Source organism: Strix aluco, chromosome 3 (genome assembly GCF_031877795.1).
Source record: "Strix aluco isolate bStrAlu1 chromosome 3, bStrAlu1.hap1, whole genome shotgun sequence".
NCBI classification, from domain to species: Eukaryota; Metazoa; Chordata; class Aves; order Strigiformes; family Strigidae; genus Strix; species Strix aluco.
In genome coordinates, this window is record NC_133933.1 from 53,032,418 (window position 1) to 53,047,374 (window position 14,957).

The following is a 14,957-nucleotide window of genomic DNA, read 5'->3' on the forward strand; positions in this document are numbered from 1 at the left end:
ATCTTCTGATTCTCTCCCCCATCCTGTTGGTGGGGGGAGTTAGTAAGCAATGAGGTGGGTGCTTTGTTGGTGGCCAGGGTCAACCCAGCACACCTCCTTAATTGTTTTGTACTCTGTGTGACCAGGATTTGTCTGCAGTAAAGTTCAGCAGTGGCATCCCAGCAAATGGCTCCCCACTCCACAGATTTCAGCTGAAACCATGCAGAGCTACCAAGGAGCAAGAAAAAGGTGCTCTGACCTTGGAGAGAACCTCAGTACCTGACAGACGGTCAGGATGGTAGACAGGACCTTGTGGCCTGTGGTTTGGGGAGCTGTTTTCCACTCTTGATTTTGTCACAGAACTTTACTGCAGTCATTTCCCCAGTTTTAAAATAAGGGAGAAAACTCCATTACTTTGGTAATGAAAGCAACAGCTACAGCTACTGATGATGCTGTGAACATGCTTACTCCTGGGACAGGGTGAGGATAAAGGTGATCAACTGTCTTGGACATGATCTAAATGGAAATTGACATTTAGGGCATCATTATGAATGGAAAATACACAGTTATAAAATGTATGTGGTTTTGTTTATGATGAAGGCAACAGGAGTTTTGCTGCATACTATATCAAAAAAACTTCAGGCAGAAGTTCAGCTAGGAACACCTCTTCACTGAAATGCAAGAAACAAAATGATGGTTGAGGTTGCTGTGGCAGGAGGCCTCTGCCCTTTCATGGCCAAGGAAGACTCCACAGACCTGCTTCAGCCTAGCAGGCAGCGAGCAGCATAGGTCTGTCTATACTGAAGATTTGACCACCATCAGGGTGCAGGTAGACTCACCCTTCTTCACTCCGTGTTTCACTACTACACAAGCTCTTATCTCACCCACTGCAACAGTGTTCATTCCGCAATGAAACAATAGCTTTTATCAGTTTGACTCTGACTGTGTGAGGTTAATGAGAGCAGCTGTAGCCATCTCAACGGACACTAGCTTTGGGATTTGAAGTTGTAGCCAGATGAATGGCCCAGTCACATGCCTGAAACCTTCAAGAGGTCTAAACCTGGCAATAGGTAATAAGCCTGGCAATGCTGATCTACCAAATACCCCGTTTTCCCTGGTATCCTCAGTTCCAAACTGTGGTTCCATACAGGTATAGGAGGTAAGTCAGGCCTTCACGCAAGAGAACCATGAGACAATGCAGTTAATGAGGACTCCGAGTGAGGGGCCACCTATGTCAGACAGGAGAAGCAGCCCTGAGGAAGGATGCCTGAGCCATTTCTTCCAGAGACTTCAGGGACTGAGTCTGGGTCACACATCAATCTCTGTTGAAGACCTAGGTGTCGGGAAGCCTGTGGATTGTGGCAATCATCTGCAATGTAAAATAGTTAGGTTCAGGTAATTAACATTGACACATTGAGTAATTGCTTTCATGAGGCGCATAATACCCTGGTGTCTTATGGCATGAGCCAAAGGTCCAAGCTGCTGGGGGCTCAGATGCACGCTCAGGACGGAGGAGACTTGCAGGGGCTCAACCAGCACAGGTGGCTCCCGGGTCACCCGGCCCTGCCGGCGCGGGCCCTGGGCGGCAGGCTCTCCCCATCAGGCCCGCGGGCACGGAGCTCCGCCCTGGGCAGGTGGGGGGCCCCGACCCTCGTGGGAGCAGAGAGCACCCTGGGCGCGGGCGACGGGTGTAGCGCCACGCAGGCGAGGGGGAGCTGCAGGGGACGGGTTTTTTCCCTTACGGGCGCCCTGGGTGTGCGTCTCCCCCGGGAGGCTCCGGTAAAAACGCTGCGGGCGGTTAAATCAACAAACAGCCCCAGCCCCTGCGAGGGCAGGGCCGGGGCAGCGGTGGTGAGCTCTGCCGTCACCCGCCGCCTGCGCTGCCGGGGAGGAGAGGGGGAGCCGAAGGCGAGGGCCCGCCCTTCCCCATCGCCCAGCAACGGCCCGCGGCCGCCCGCCGGCCTGTCCGAGCCCCGCCGCTCTCCGCCCGCCCGCCCGGCTACCGCGGCCGGGGGTGGGCCGGGGCAGGCGGCGGGGCCTGCGGCGGTGCGGGTGGAGAGCCGGGCAGGGCGGCGGCGGGTCCGGCCGGGGCCAGGTACGATGTGCGGCCGGGGGCGGGGGGGCTTAGCCGGGCCCCCGCCCCAGCGCCCACCGCTTTAAGTGCTAATGCTTTCGCTAATAGAAGCGCGATGTGCGGCAGTTCAGGCTCGCCGCTGTGCCTGCGGGGAGGGCTGTCCGGTGCTGGGGCAGTATCCCAGCGCCGCCGGGCCCCGTGTGCCCGCAGAGCCTGGGCGGCGGTTTTGCAGAGCCTGGCCTTGTGGGGGCAGCGGCCCAGCGCCCGGCCTCTGCAGGAGCCGCGGGGTGAAGCAGCGCGGCCTGGGACAGGCGGGGTGAACCTGGATGCTGTACCGGGCAGAAACCATCGCCTCAAGAAACAATTACAATGGTTATTTCTGAAACTAAATCCGAAGGTGGGCAGCTGCCAGGCCCGCGTTACCATCTGTGTCCCTGGGGGCTTGAGGACGATAGGAAAGACCGCCTGGTCGGTCTGCCGAGTTTAATTACACGGAGACATTCCGGATTAACTCGGCAAACACACACTTTTAATGCCTAACCATTAAGGATCGTATTTCCTCCCATAGGTGTAAAACCGAGCAACCGGAATCAGCCCCGGCCAGCATGAAGCCCGAGCTGACGTGAGCACTTTTCCGGGGCCGCCAGTTCGGGCTCTGCCATTGCAGCAGCGGCACAACCGCACGGCCCTGGAGCGGTGAGGTCGCAGGTGACAGCGTCCTGCTCTCCTCAGGGGAGAGGTCTCTGCTTCTGGGTGCCAGTCGGCAACAGCGGTAGGTAGGTGCTGAACTTGAGTGTGGTCAGAGACAGCTGTAGCAGGTTTTTTGCATTGTGGAAAAATGTCTGCGAACACACCTGTAGGTTTCCAAGTTATTAAGGAATGGGCTGAACACAGCCCTCTTGGGAGCAGAGCTAATGAAGAGATGGGCGTTCATCTAGACACACATTTATACAGAGTAAAGTGAGTGAAATTTGTGTTCATTAATTCAGACCGATGCCTAATCCTAGAATTACTGTTTCATAATTGCACCACAGGAGCTTCTGCTTATATGTGATATGACTTCCTTAAAAGTGGGTAGGTGTTCTTTGTTAGTTAAAATGGTTTATTTTCTTTGCAGTTAATTACCAGGGAATTTGAAGCTGACATTTGTTATATCTAGACTTGGAGAGCCAATCTCCTGTAAACTGCTCCCTGAATGCAGGAGGTACAAAAGATGTTCCCTTAACACAGGCTGAAATAAACAAACCATCAAAGAAGGCTTCCTTGTTCAGACATTACTAACACCTTAATTTATGATTACCTCTCTGAGACAGTGATGGCACAGTTTACCACGCACTGAATTCATGTACAACAGTGCCTTTCACTGAAACACTTCTAGTAGCAATGTTGAGCACTGCAGAAAAGAAAGCTAACTGTAATTCGTAAATTGACTCATCCAAATGCTTAGCATGGCTACTTTCAATTACATAGATTTTTTCTTAATTTAATAATATTTGCCCAAGGATTTGAACCAACTACTATAAAACTTGTTTAGTTTTGTATAGTTGTTTGGGGTTTTTTAAAGCATGTGACATAGTGCTCTTTAATAAGCAGACAGGAAAAAGAACTCCCAGGAATGAAAGTGGAAGCAAAAATAACAGCCATTTCCTGGGACCACCACGTTAGGTTTGTGTGCAAACTCAGCAGCAAGCCCCCAACTTCATGGTATCTGAAAAGGAGCACTGACTGCAAGAGACAGAGCAAGACTACTTTCCCTATTGTGGTATTTTATGTAAGTCCTATTACATCATGACTGCACCTCAGTAACTACTTACCATGTTTCTCTCATTTTCCCTATAAACCTCTCACCCAAGGAAACCTCTCGCTGAGGAGAGTTCAGCTGCAGTCTGTAAAGGGAGGGAATCTCTGATCTCTAAGGGGATTCAGAGGAATAATCCCAGTGCAGTTTAGATCTTGATCTCTTCCAACACTAGCTTAAACCTGAGATGGAAGGGTACTGCAAATCTGACTGTAAAACATCACTAAATATATTAATATACATATTACTATTGGAATATAGAATTACATATTACTTTGGAATATAGAAAGTCATCGTATATAGAAATCAAATTTTGGCCACAATCTCAGCCCAGTAATGAGGCCTAAAGTTCCTTTCCGTTAGGAGTCTCATTCCTCACATCCTGGACCAAAGGTTGCTTCAAATCCCTTCATTTTCAGGCAATGATTCCATCACTACAGAATATAAGATGGTCCAGGACTATTTTTAACCTACACACTACAGTCCTATGATAAAGTAGCCATGTACTTTTACCACTTCTAGCCCTGCTTCCCAGCCTCCCTGAAATACTTCCTGGACCCTTCTCTAAAACCCTCCTCCCATCAAGCCCTGGTTGAGACTCTGCTGGGTTTGTTCTCTGCATTGTAATTCACTTGTTACAGACTCCACAACACTGCTTGTAGAAGATCTCTGTGACTGTTACACAGCCCTCAGAGCCTGTTAGCAGCAGCAGGATGCGTTGGACAGCCAAGACATAGGTACATCGTATGAGAGAGTCACCAAATGTTAGATTGAAGAGAGAAACACGTTTTTTCATCCTGCAAGAATTTTTGAATTGTTTTTCACATTCAAATAAAAAGAATCTTCAACTCTTTTGTGACTTGCAAAGCTTTTGAATTATGTTGATTTACATTTTGATATTGGTAAAGCATTTCATTTCACATTTGGGCTTTTAGTTTTAAAACTAAATTAACATTTTTAAAAAGCCTTTCTGAACCATTGTCTTTTAAAAATATGAAAATATTCTGACAATTTCAAAACAAAATTCAAATTAAATAAAAAGTCTGGCAAAAGATTACTTCTGTTCCCTGGAAAAAAGCTGTCCATTTCAACAAATTGTAATTTTTCCACAGAAAAAGCATCCGTGGCCAACTCGGCTGCACGTTGCATTGAGTACTTCCAGGTGTGACATGTTCCCTTGGTTTCTGAAGTTATTTGGAAGGCAGAGGCTACTTATTCTGGAGTCTAAAACTCAACCTGAAAAGAAAGGACAAGGATGTCACTCTGTTAATAGGGTGTGAAGGAGTCTTGTCTAGCATATGTCCCACCCTCTTTGTATTTCTTTTGCTTGCTACTTTCTGAGAAGAGGTGAAGGTTGGTATGTTAATGTTGTGTCAGAATGGTCCTCAGCAGAAACACTCTTCTCTTGTCCAAGACACTCTGTTTCAAACACAGAGTCTGATCCTCAGGGAGCAGCTCTATAGGGTTTCAGGAAATTAAAACTGAGGGAAACAACAACAGTCTCAGATCTACAGGTCCATAGGACTTTTTGTCCGCTATGCCACCAGACAGGTGCTTTAGTTTGAGTCTTGTATGTATGGAACTAGGTGGGGAGGGAAGAGCACACATCATGAACTGTTTATATGAGAATGGCTATGCCCAAAATAACTCCCAAGTATGTTTCTTACCCATAAGACCATCATCTATTTCCACTGTAGATAGTAGGAAATGGTATTTCATCCAGAATCTACATACATTTCTATGAAACATTATTTTCTTGAGAGGAAAGTGATGAGACAAGAATGTGCCCTGTTCTTCAGGAACTGGGGAGGACCTCACTGGGGGAATAGCAGAAGATTATCAGTGATTTAAATCAGCATATGTCAGAAGAGGAAAAGAGCATTGGAATCAATAGGCATTTTCCTACTGTTTACTGACAGTTTTACATTGGGCTTTATAATCTTAACTAAGAGGGTTTGCTCAGAGCAGGGCAACATGCTAAGTTGGCAGAATGTCTCAGTTATGCAGCTGTGCAAAGTAGGTCTTACTAGGCAAAGTTACAGCCATTAGGCTGACAGCAGTTGCAAAAAAAAAAAAGTCTAAGTATCCAAGAATTGTAAAAGCTTTGAGACAACTACTGCTGCAGTAAGCTACCTCAAAGAAAACATAAAGAAAGTGTGGAGACACATAACTTTGTAGCAGTCAGTGCTTTGTGCTGCCTTAACAACTATCTGGAATAGAAGCCCTTTTATATATCTTTCAACTTAAACACAGCCTTTGACTTCTCAGTCATGGACCATAGAAACACACAGGGACAACATGCTTTGAGAATACATTGAGAGTGACAGGCATTAAGAATAAAATGAAGGTGATGACTGCTGGCACAATCTGTGACATTAATTTCATTGTTTCCTTCCTGGCGATTCTATTTTCTTTCATCTAGTAAGATGGAAATGATGGCAGATGACTATGATACAAGAGATATCTTGAGGCCATTGGTGTTCCGTCTCCATGAGAATGTCCCTTCAATAGTCCGTGAGGTTTTACTGGAACGCGGCTGGTCTGAGTTTGACGAAAAGGGACAAGATGATGCAGACTGGAACCTGTACTGGCGGAACTCACCTTTCCACATGACAGACCACCACAGCATTAAACCATGGCAGAGACTCAACCACTACCCGGAAGCTGTCCGGATCACCAGAAAAGACTACTTGGCAAGGCATCTGAAACGTATGAAAGGAGCATATGGATCAGCTCTGTATGAATTTAGTCCAGTGGCATTCATCATGCCCAATGACTATGTCAAATTTATAGCAGAATATAGCAAGGAGAGACAGTCAGTAGACAGAAAACCTAGCTACTGGATTTGCAAGCCTGTGGATCTCTCCCGTGGAAGGGGCATACTCATTTTCCAAGACATTAAAGACTTAGTATATGACTGTACAGTCATTGTGCAGAAGTACATTAGCAACCCCTTGCTCATTTCAGGTTATAAACTGGATCTGCGCCTTTATGTGTGTGTCACCAGTTTTTGCCCCCTCACCATTTACACTTACAAAGAAGGACTGGTGAGGTTTGCCACTGAAAAGTTTGACCTCAGTTCTCTGGACAATGTCTATGCCCACCTAACAAACACCAGCATCAACAAATATGGAGCCTCATATAAAAAGTATAAAGAAGGGATTGGCTGTGGCTGCAAATGGACATTCAGCAAATTTCGTTCTTACCTTCGAATATTTGGGGTTGATGACGTGGTCCTCTGGCAGAAGATCAATAACATAGTGATTCTCACCCTCCTGGCTGTAACCCCCTTACCCGTGGCTTCCAACTGCTTTGAGCTCTTTGGCTTTGACATCCTGATTGATGACAAATTCAAGCCATGGCTTTTAGAAGTCAACTACAATCCAGCCTTGTGTTTAGACTGTTCCATTGATGACACTGTGAAAAGAAAACTTCTTCATGATATTGTTGAACTGCTGAACTACAAGCAGATTGACACTTTCAGGCAAAACCAAGTGGCCGGGATAAAGGCTGGCAGAAGGAGCACAGCTGGTGAGAGTGCCACAGAGGAGACTCCTGGCTTACTCACTTGCCAAAAAGTGGCTAAATGTGCTTCTTCTGAACAACCTGCTTTGCAGGCTGCAAGAGCATCAATTCGTAAGGTGGCTACCCTGACTAGGAGAGCTGCCAGAGCACATCCAAGAAAAACACTGACTTCCCAGCTGCGGGAAAGGATGAACATGCCAAAAATACCCTCCCAAGCAAAAGCTGAAACTAAAAATAAACACTTCCCTGGAGCTGGGCATTCTCCACACAAGTCTGCCCCACTCAGCTGCTGGTTACCTACACCTGACTTCTGCAACTACACGTTAACCACACGCCCCTATTTCCTCTCCGATAAAGACCAGAGGCCTATCCCCCGCGTAGGAGATTTTGTCCTTATTTTTCCTTTCAATGAAGCTGCACTTCAAGCTTCCAGGGATGGGACAGATATAAAGAGCATCATAAAGGAAATAAACAAATTAATTAGCAAACAGTTACCATTGGAACAGCAGAACACAAAGAAAAGGGTAGGCTACTTAACTTCTGTGTAACTTCATGATGTTAGGTTAGATAGACATACCATAAATGACAACTTTAGCTGGAAGGAGGTAGATGTACACCAAAATTGAATGAGCAAGAGAGATATCTCAAACAATACACAATTTAAAAAATTAACAATTTAGCAATTACCGTGAGATTATTTTTTAAAATTAGAGTACCAATTTTTAAAAGTACTTCTTGCAATATTAAAGTAATCCCAGAATAAAAATGGAGAATTGCATTTCTCAAAACATCCTCAGAAATGCCGGTCATTGTTTATTACTTTTCTCAGCAATCTTTGCTTCTTTTCCTTTTCTAACTAAGGGGTCTTTATGACTTGAAAAAATGGTCACTTTACACCAGGAAGCATTCAACATGCACTCACAAAGGTGCGGGTAATACAGATGACACAAAACTATCATGTTTTTGAAGAATCCAGTGAGCTTCCTGACATTCATTTCCAGAGATAAATTTTGCATTCTGTGAAACAACAGAAAGAAGTAATTTTCATTTTATGACCAGTAGGTTTCTGTAGGAATTCTTATGAAAAGTAATTTTAAAAAAAATCTATATATTGCCCCAGTGTTTTGTTTCAGATAAACTCTTAATAAAGAAATAATTAGACTTCCCAAGATAACAGAGAAATTTGTTATCAGAGGGCAGAATATAAACTGCGAATATAATTTTCTGAAGACAGGATCAAACCTCTCTCTCACAGACTCTGCATTAGCCACCTGATGGATACCGTGGTTAGGCAGCTTTGTTTTGCTTGCAATAAAACTGATCAGTGGTGCATGGAAAAATACTAACAGTGAACTGAAGCATTTGAGGTGATGGTCAAAATACTACTCTTTCCTTGTACATCTTTGCTGCCCCCAGCTGTGTGAATGGAAGTTACTCTGTTCAGAAGTCACAGTGTATTCTAAATTTGAATCAAAATGGAGACCAAATACTGGCTGTAGCATGCTTCTGCTAATGCCAGAAAACCTGTGGAAAGACAAGAAGTGGGGTTTCCGAACTGTGTTCCACCTCCCTGAAGGTTTCATAAAAATTTGTTCAGTATAAACCCTCTAGGACAAAAACCAGTAAAGTAGGTATGCGTATTGCTACAGTTTAAGTACATAGGCAGTTACACTTATTTTGGATTATTTGTGGTCCCACAGCTATGAACTATGGCTGGTAGAGCCATTGCTGCTTCTGGTTAAGTAATGTAAGTGGAAAGTGGAGGAGGTAGGGTGTGAGAATCAGCCTATGAAAAATAATGTGGCATAACTGGTCTGTGAAGGACTCCCAGTTATACCTGACAGAGCATGTCATTTTTGTAGGTGTTTTTCTGTCTTCTCCTTTTCAAATCAAATTTGTGCCCCTTATTTCAATAATCCCTTTGCTATTATACTATAAAATATCACTTGAAAAACGTGTCTTGGTAAAAGCGGTGGCCAGACACGGGTTGGCAAAAGTGCTGTGAAATCCTCAGTAGTCTCACCCTTTGATTTCACCAGATGAAGGTTTGCTGTTGATTTGCCAGAAAGTAAAACCAGGCCAGTGCTTATGTCCTATTGCAGCCTCCCTGTAAGCAGGTGCTAACAAGGTGAATGCATGCATCAGCAAGGTGAATGCATACGTCAGCAAGGTGTTTGCACGCATGCGTCGCTGCGTGTGTAGTTTTAGAGAATCACATATCCCCTACTGTTACACCTGTGCAGTACCATACGCTGAATTATTCCAGAATCAAAATGGTTCCTGCAAGTGCAGTCGAGAGTGCTAAATGAAGCAAGGAGCAAGCAACATACAAACAAAATTGTTCCTTATTTAATTTACATTTAGAAGGGACTATATACACAGGTTATTGGATGGCAAACAGTGATTTAAGGCTAAAAGCTGCAAACAAAGCCTGTTTTCTGTATTACTATAGAAACAAAGATAATGTCAGCATATTAACTAGAGAACAGGGACCTTTTGTTAAAAGGAATTCCTGGGAAAAAAACAGTGGTCCTTTGGAAGGCATTAGTATCACATCTAGTTTCCCAGACAAACTGAAAACATTAATCACATTCATTTTTGTCATGATGCTAAACTGAGAAAAAAAATCAACACAGATTTGTTTTGGTCAGCATAAGGCAGCACTGAACTGAAATTCTTAGCAAAACATGGAAAAGAATGATATCTTGGATATATTTTAATTAGTTTCCTTTTACAAAACACATAAAATATATTAAATATTTCAGTAGTGAAAAAGCACAGGTTTATAAATTGTTCCTTTGTTATACAGGAGTAAAGGAAACAGTGCAATTTTATTATCGCACCAGCTGACATCAGGCTACTTGGATGTTCACAGCATCATAATTAAATTCATAAACTGAAGCATCTGTATGATAAATATTAGCAACACTTCTTGCTCTATTCAATCTGTTTCTTCCAAAGATGCTCTGTAATTTGAATGGTGATTTGTTGATAGTCTGACCCACTGGAAACTGAAGAGAAGAAAGAGCAATTCCATAATCTTGCAATTATTTTGCACTTAGGTGTGAGAAAAGGCTAAAGCAGCATGCTATGAAAGTGTGTTTGTTGCTAGAGGAATTTGAAGGGCATAAGGAGATAATTGGTCTTCTCAGTCAATGGGCAGGTAATGAGCTGAGTTCTACAGGGGAAATCCTTCAGTGCTTTGGAAAAATTCAAGACAGATGATGGACAGGCAGTCTACAGGGAAGACAGTTGAAAGCAGGGTCTGATAAATGATTAAACCCCCTAGGTATCAAGTGTCATCCAAAGATCCTTAAAGCTGGAGAAATTCACTGACCAGAAATATTTTTCCACTACTGGAAGAATAAAGGCAATAGTGAGAGAGGTTAATTCAAAAACAATGCAACACAGGAGGTCTGAGGAAAGACTGCTGGAGGAAGAAGAAAGGGCTGTTTAATCTGGAATAATGACCTGGATGGAATAAACATTACATTTTGACTTCAGATGCACAAGACAGAGTTCTTAGATTATGATCGCATAATTATTGAATAATTTAGGTTGTAAGGGACATCTAGAACTGTGACTGTTCACTCAACTCCTGCTCAGGTTTTGATCTAATGTACAAGCCTGATACATCTTCTGCTCCAAAGAACCCAACCAAACTGGAAACATTAATCACTTCCATATTTTTTGTGATGATTAACTGAGGGAAAAAAACCCCACATAGGCTTGTGGGGCAGCATAAGGCAGCACTGAACTGAAATTCAAAAAACTCTGTAGATTTGGACTTCTTATGCCATGCTCCTTAATTGTAGTCACTTTTGCAATTAAGTAGCAGTAAAACACGGGAAAGGGTGATCAGGATCATGAAACAAACACTTTGCTGAGAGGTACTATGGGCATTTATTTTAATGTTACATACACAAAGAGGGTGTGACTGCATCTCCTTCAAATCTCACTCAAGAGACATTTAATTCGGGTAAGGTTATTCCAAACTAAGCACCAGTCACTGAGCCAAAGCAAATTTCAGCCCTACAGATCCATCCATTCATTTTCAAAGACTTAAATGTTCCTAACAATTCTGACCTGCCAAGGAAATGGGCTGAGCTACTTACGTACAGTGCAGCCCTTTGAGGGGAGGAGTCACTTCTTATCTAGGATGATGTTACCCTCTTTATCTTTGATTCGAATTCGTCCAGTGGAGTACTTGGTTTCCTGTCTGCCATTGCAGTACACAGTTTTTACAGTGCCATCTGGGTACTCCCGCCTCTTGAACTGCACAGTGTGAATCTCCTTTTGGCCATTACTGAATACCACTGTTTTATCTCCATTCCTGAAAGAAATAACAATGAATGAAGTGATGAGAAGGCACTGTCTGCTATTAACCTATCTCACTGAGCTATCTCATGTGGCACAATGAAAGTGGAAAATAATGTCAAGTGGAGACGTTCTCAGATAGGTTATAATTCACCTCTGAACTTACATGGGATGGCACTAGAGATCAGATCTCACAATGAGATTTCAATACAAAGGTACTTCAGTGCATAGTATAATACCTAATGGATGGTGAAATCTGCATTTTACATGACTTCGTCATGCAGGGATCTCAAGGCATTTTTCAAGCAGGAAATCTATTTTACAACAGGATTCTTCCTAAGCCCAGAAGAGGCAGGTGTAAGAAAGTCCTATTGTTGTTTTTCCTCATTTTACATGGAGAAGTAGAGAAATAATACATGAAATGCCTTGCCCAAGCTCAGAAAGGGAGCCAAAAGGCTAGGAATAGAGCTCAGGAGTCCTCCTCCTGAGTCTTCTAATACCCACATTGTTAGCACAGACAGCCGTGCTCCCAGCAACCCTGGTCAGTGTAAAGTTACATGGAACTAAATGAGGAATATTTCACAGTCACTTTGCCAGTGATAAATGGTCACCTATCATCCAAGGTGGAAGTGAACAATTCTCAGTGCCTTGCTGTAGCAAAAGGCTCATTATCTTACAAATCCTTTCTCCTTTCATCTGGAAATTTCCCAGCCATGCAGAATCCAACCACAGTTTTAAATGTCAGTATCAATGTACCTGTGTCCAATGCCTGGTTCCTGTCATTAACACGAGACTTACTTTTCTACTTTTACTACTGTACCATCTGGGAAGAAAGTTTCCTTAAGTCCGTCACTATAGAGGCATTTCACTGTGTGATCTGGGAACACAATTTCTTGTGTGCCATCAGGATAATGTTTTTCTGTGGAAAAGAAGATATAAAAAGTCTGTCTAGTATTCTTTCATGTTGCTTTGCACAGAGCTAGACCAGATTTTTTTTGGACATTGTAGTGAGGATGGATATGATATCCAGCACATTGCTAAAGAAATTAAAGAATCAAATAATCAGATAATCAAAAGTAGAAGAGATGCATTTACATCCCATTATTATCTTTGCTTTGTAGGAGGAAACCAAACAGAAAAGTGATGGAAAATACTGAAAGTTAAATGCAAAGACAAAGCAAAATGAGAAGAAAATACCCAGTCTGCTGGAGTCAGAATCGGACTTTCATAATAGAAATCTTACTGCACATATAGTTCACATTTTTGAGCTCTTGCATACCTATCTGATTATTAGGGAACTGCAGTACCTCCAGGCCATCTGGATAAGCAGTGTGGGTTGTCTGTGCATCTGCATAATAATAAATCTGGAAGGAGAGTGAAGTGTTTACAGCATGTTCACAATATTTGCATAAGCAGATTCAACTGTAACTCTGCTTAAAAATAAGCCATCTTAAAAAAGTCATTTCAAGGTGATTTTCTGTATCTGCCATCCACAAAAGTAGCTATGTTTGCATTGCTGTTCCTTTCTCTCATTCACCCCCTTCCTCATGGCTGTGTCTAGATGATGCTACTTTCATCTCTGTAGCATACAAGAGAACAGTGCACACATGAAACTCATCTCCCCACCTCTTTGCTTTGGCTCCCATCCATGCACTATTAATTTAAAATAGTCCCACTGCTGCCAAGGACTCACTTATTTCCACCCTAGCTCACATTATTATTAACTATTTGTATTTACATAATGCCAAGAGGGAAGAACCCCTTGTGCTACCTACCCTGCAAATACATAAAAACTTGCTTCAGATGGCTGCCCCTGTCCTTTGCCTTCTTTCAATTTCCTTTAATCTGCTTGGCCAGCTACCCATTTGTTCCTTTTTTGACTGTTACCTTCATCTTTTTCCACTTTTGTCCTTGTAGATGAACCAGTTTCACTGCTCAGGGTTGTTAAACCAACACCCTTCCTCATCAATTTCTCCCAGAATTGATAGATCAAGATAAATAATAGGACCTTGTTGGAAAATTGCTTCATCATTTTATTTTCCTTAAAGAAAAAAAAAGTTACACACCACTCTCTGATCTGGCATGATCTTCTTTATATCTCCATTGAAAAAGCTAATCGTTGTCATTCTTTTATCAGCACTGATCTCTTTTTTAGTACCATTGCGGAAAGTGATGATTCGACGTCCATCAGTAAGCACCTCTTCTACCTTCAAACACATAGAGCATCTAATGTAAATGAAGTCAAAGGAAATGAGTAACATTGTACTGCCTTCCAATTAAATTGGAGCTTGAAGAAAGTCACACTATGCCTTTGTATTTCAAAAGCTATGTCTGCAGCACAGGTACATCATTTTTGCTTCATTTGTGTGTAAAAGAGGACAAAAGTAATTTTCTTTTAACAAAATGAACTTACTTCTAGCACTGGGCCCAAGTTCCCACCTCAACGCCTTGTTTTTCTGTTAAGTAAGGTAAGGCACACAGCCCTGTGGCAATAGGGAAGTCATTCAAGGTTCTCCTTGGCCAAACTCGGTGAGTTACTGTCTGTACTCTTTTCATATATTCTGGTGCACCTTCCACACAAGTCACTCAAGAGACCCCGGTTCTGGATTGTGTGAATCAAAATGAACTTACTTGATGTATTAACACAGACTGCTGACATAGGTTAACAACCATTTTATTCCAAGTAACTAACCCTGTATGGACATTCGGTACTACTGAATTAAATGTGGCTGCTTGCAGAGATCTGCAAAATTGCTCAAAACTTCTTAGCAACAGGGGGCAATAATGTCATTGGTGTGCCCTTCTACAAAAAATACATTGGTCAAAGAAGACTTCATACCTAGCATAGCCTCTTGTTAATCAATTTTCCTGGAATTACTATGGTAGCTAGTTCTGTTCAACATATATCAAATTTCATAATATAATTCATTTGGTGAAGTCCAAAGAAGACAACCGGAATATGCACTATAGCTCTGCCATATGGTTCCAATTTTATCAGACTCTCCACAGAAAGGGAATACCTCCCAACAAAAATACTTCCATCTTACTGAGGGCATTAGTTTTTAGAAATTATTTTATTTAAACATTACTATTTAGTAATGGAAAGATGTTCTTACACCTACTTATGACAAAAGGCATTGCTACAAGAAGTCCACATTGTTTAAATGAGAGTTGTTATCTCTTTCTAAAGGCATCATTCCCTATTTTGACCTCTCTCTCTAGTTGCACAAGAAAGTCCAGCCCACCACTCAACTTTATTAATAA

The 14,957-nt window shown here is 42.7% G+C and overlaps 1 protein-coding gene and 1 pseudogene across 2 annotated transcripts; one reads left to right on the plus strand and one right to left on the minus strand.

Moving 5' to 3' along the window:
* Positions 1 to 1,986: 1,986 nt before the first annotated feature.
* TTLL2 (tubulin tyrosine ligase like 2) lies at positions 1,987 to 8,164 on the plus strand. Of its 2 annotated transcripts, none has more exons than XM_074820688.1 (3): positions 1,987 to 2,074; positions 2,622 to 2,833; positions 6,274 to 8,164. In XM_074820688.1, the coding sequence occupies exon 3, from the start codon at positions 6,278 to 6,280 to the stop codon at positions 7,922 to 7,924; it is 1,647 nt and encodes a 548-aa protein (XP_074676789.1). In that variant the 5' UTR covers positions 1,987 to 2,074; positions 2,622 to 2,833; positions 6,274 to 6,277; the 3' UTR covers positions 7,925 to 8,164. The 2 variants fall into 2 exon arrangements, with proteins under 2 accessions (XP_074676789.1, XP_074676790.1); XM_074820689.1 differs by having other exon boundaries at positions 2,622 to 2,829.
* Positions 8,165 to 11,484: 3,320 nt separating this feature from the next.
* LOC141921611 (uncharacterized) overlaps positions 11,485 to 14,957 on the minus strand; it is a 38,888-nt pseudogene continuing 35,415 nt past the window's right edge.

Coding starts and splice junctions, on each gene's coding strand:
- TTLL2 (XM_074820688.1), top strand. CDS start 6,278: ATGGAAATGATGGCAGATGACTATGATACAAGAGATATCTTGAGGCCA.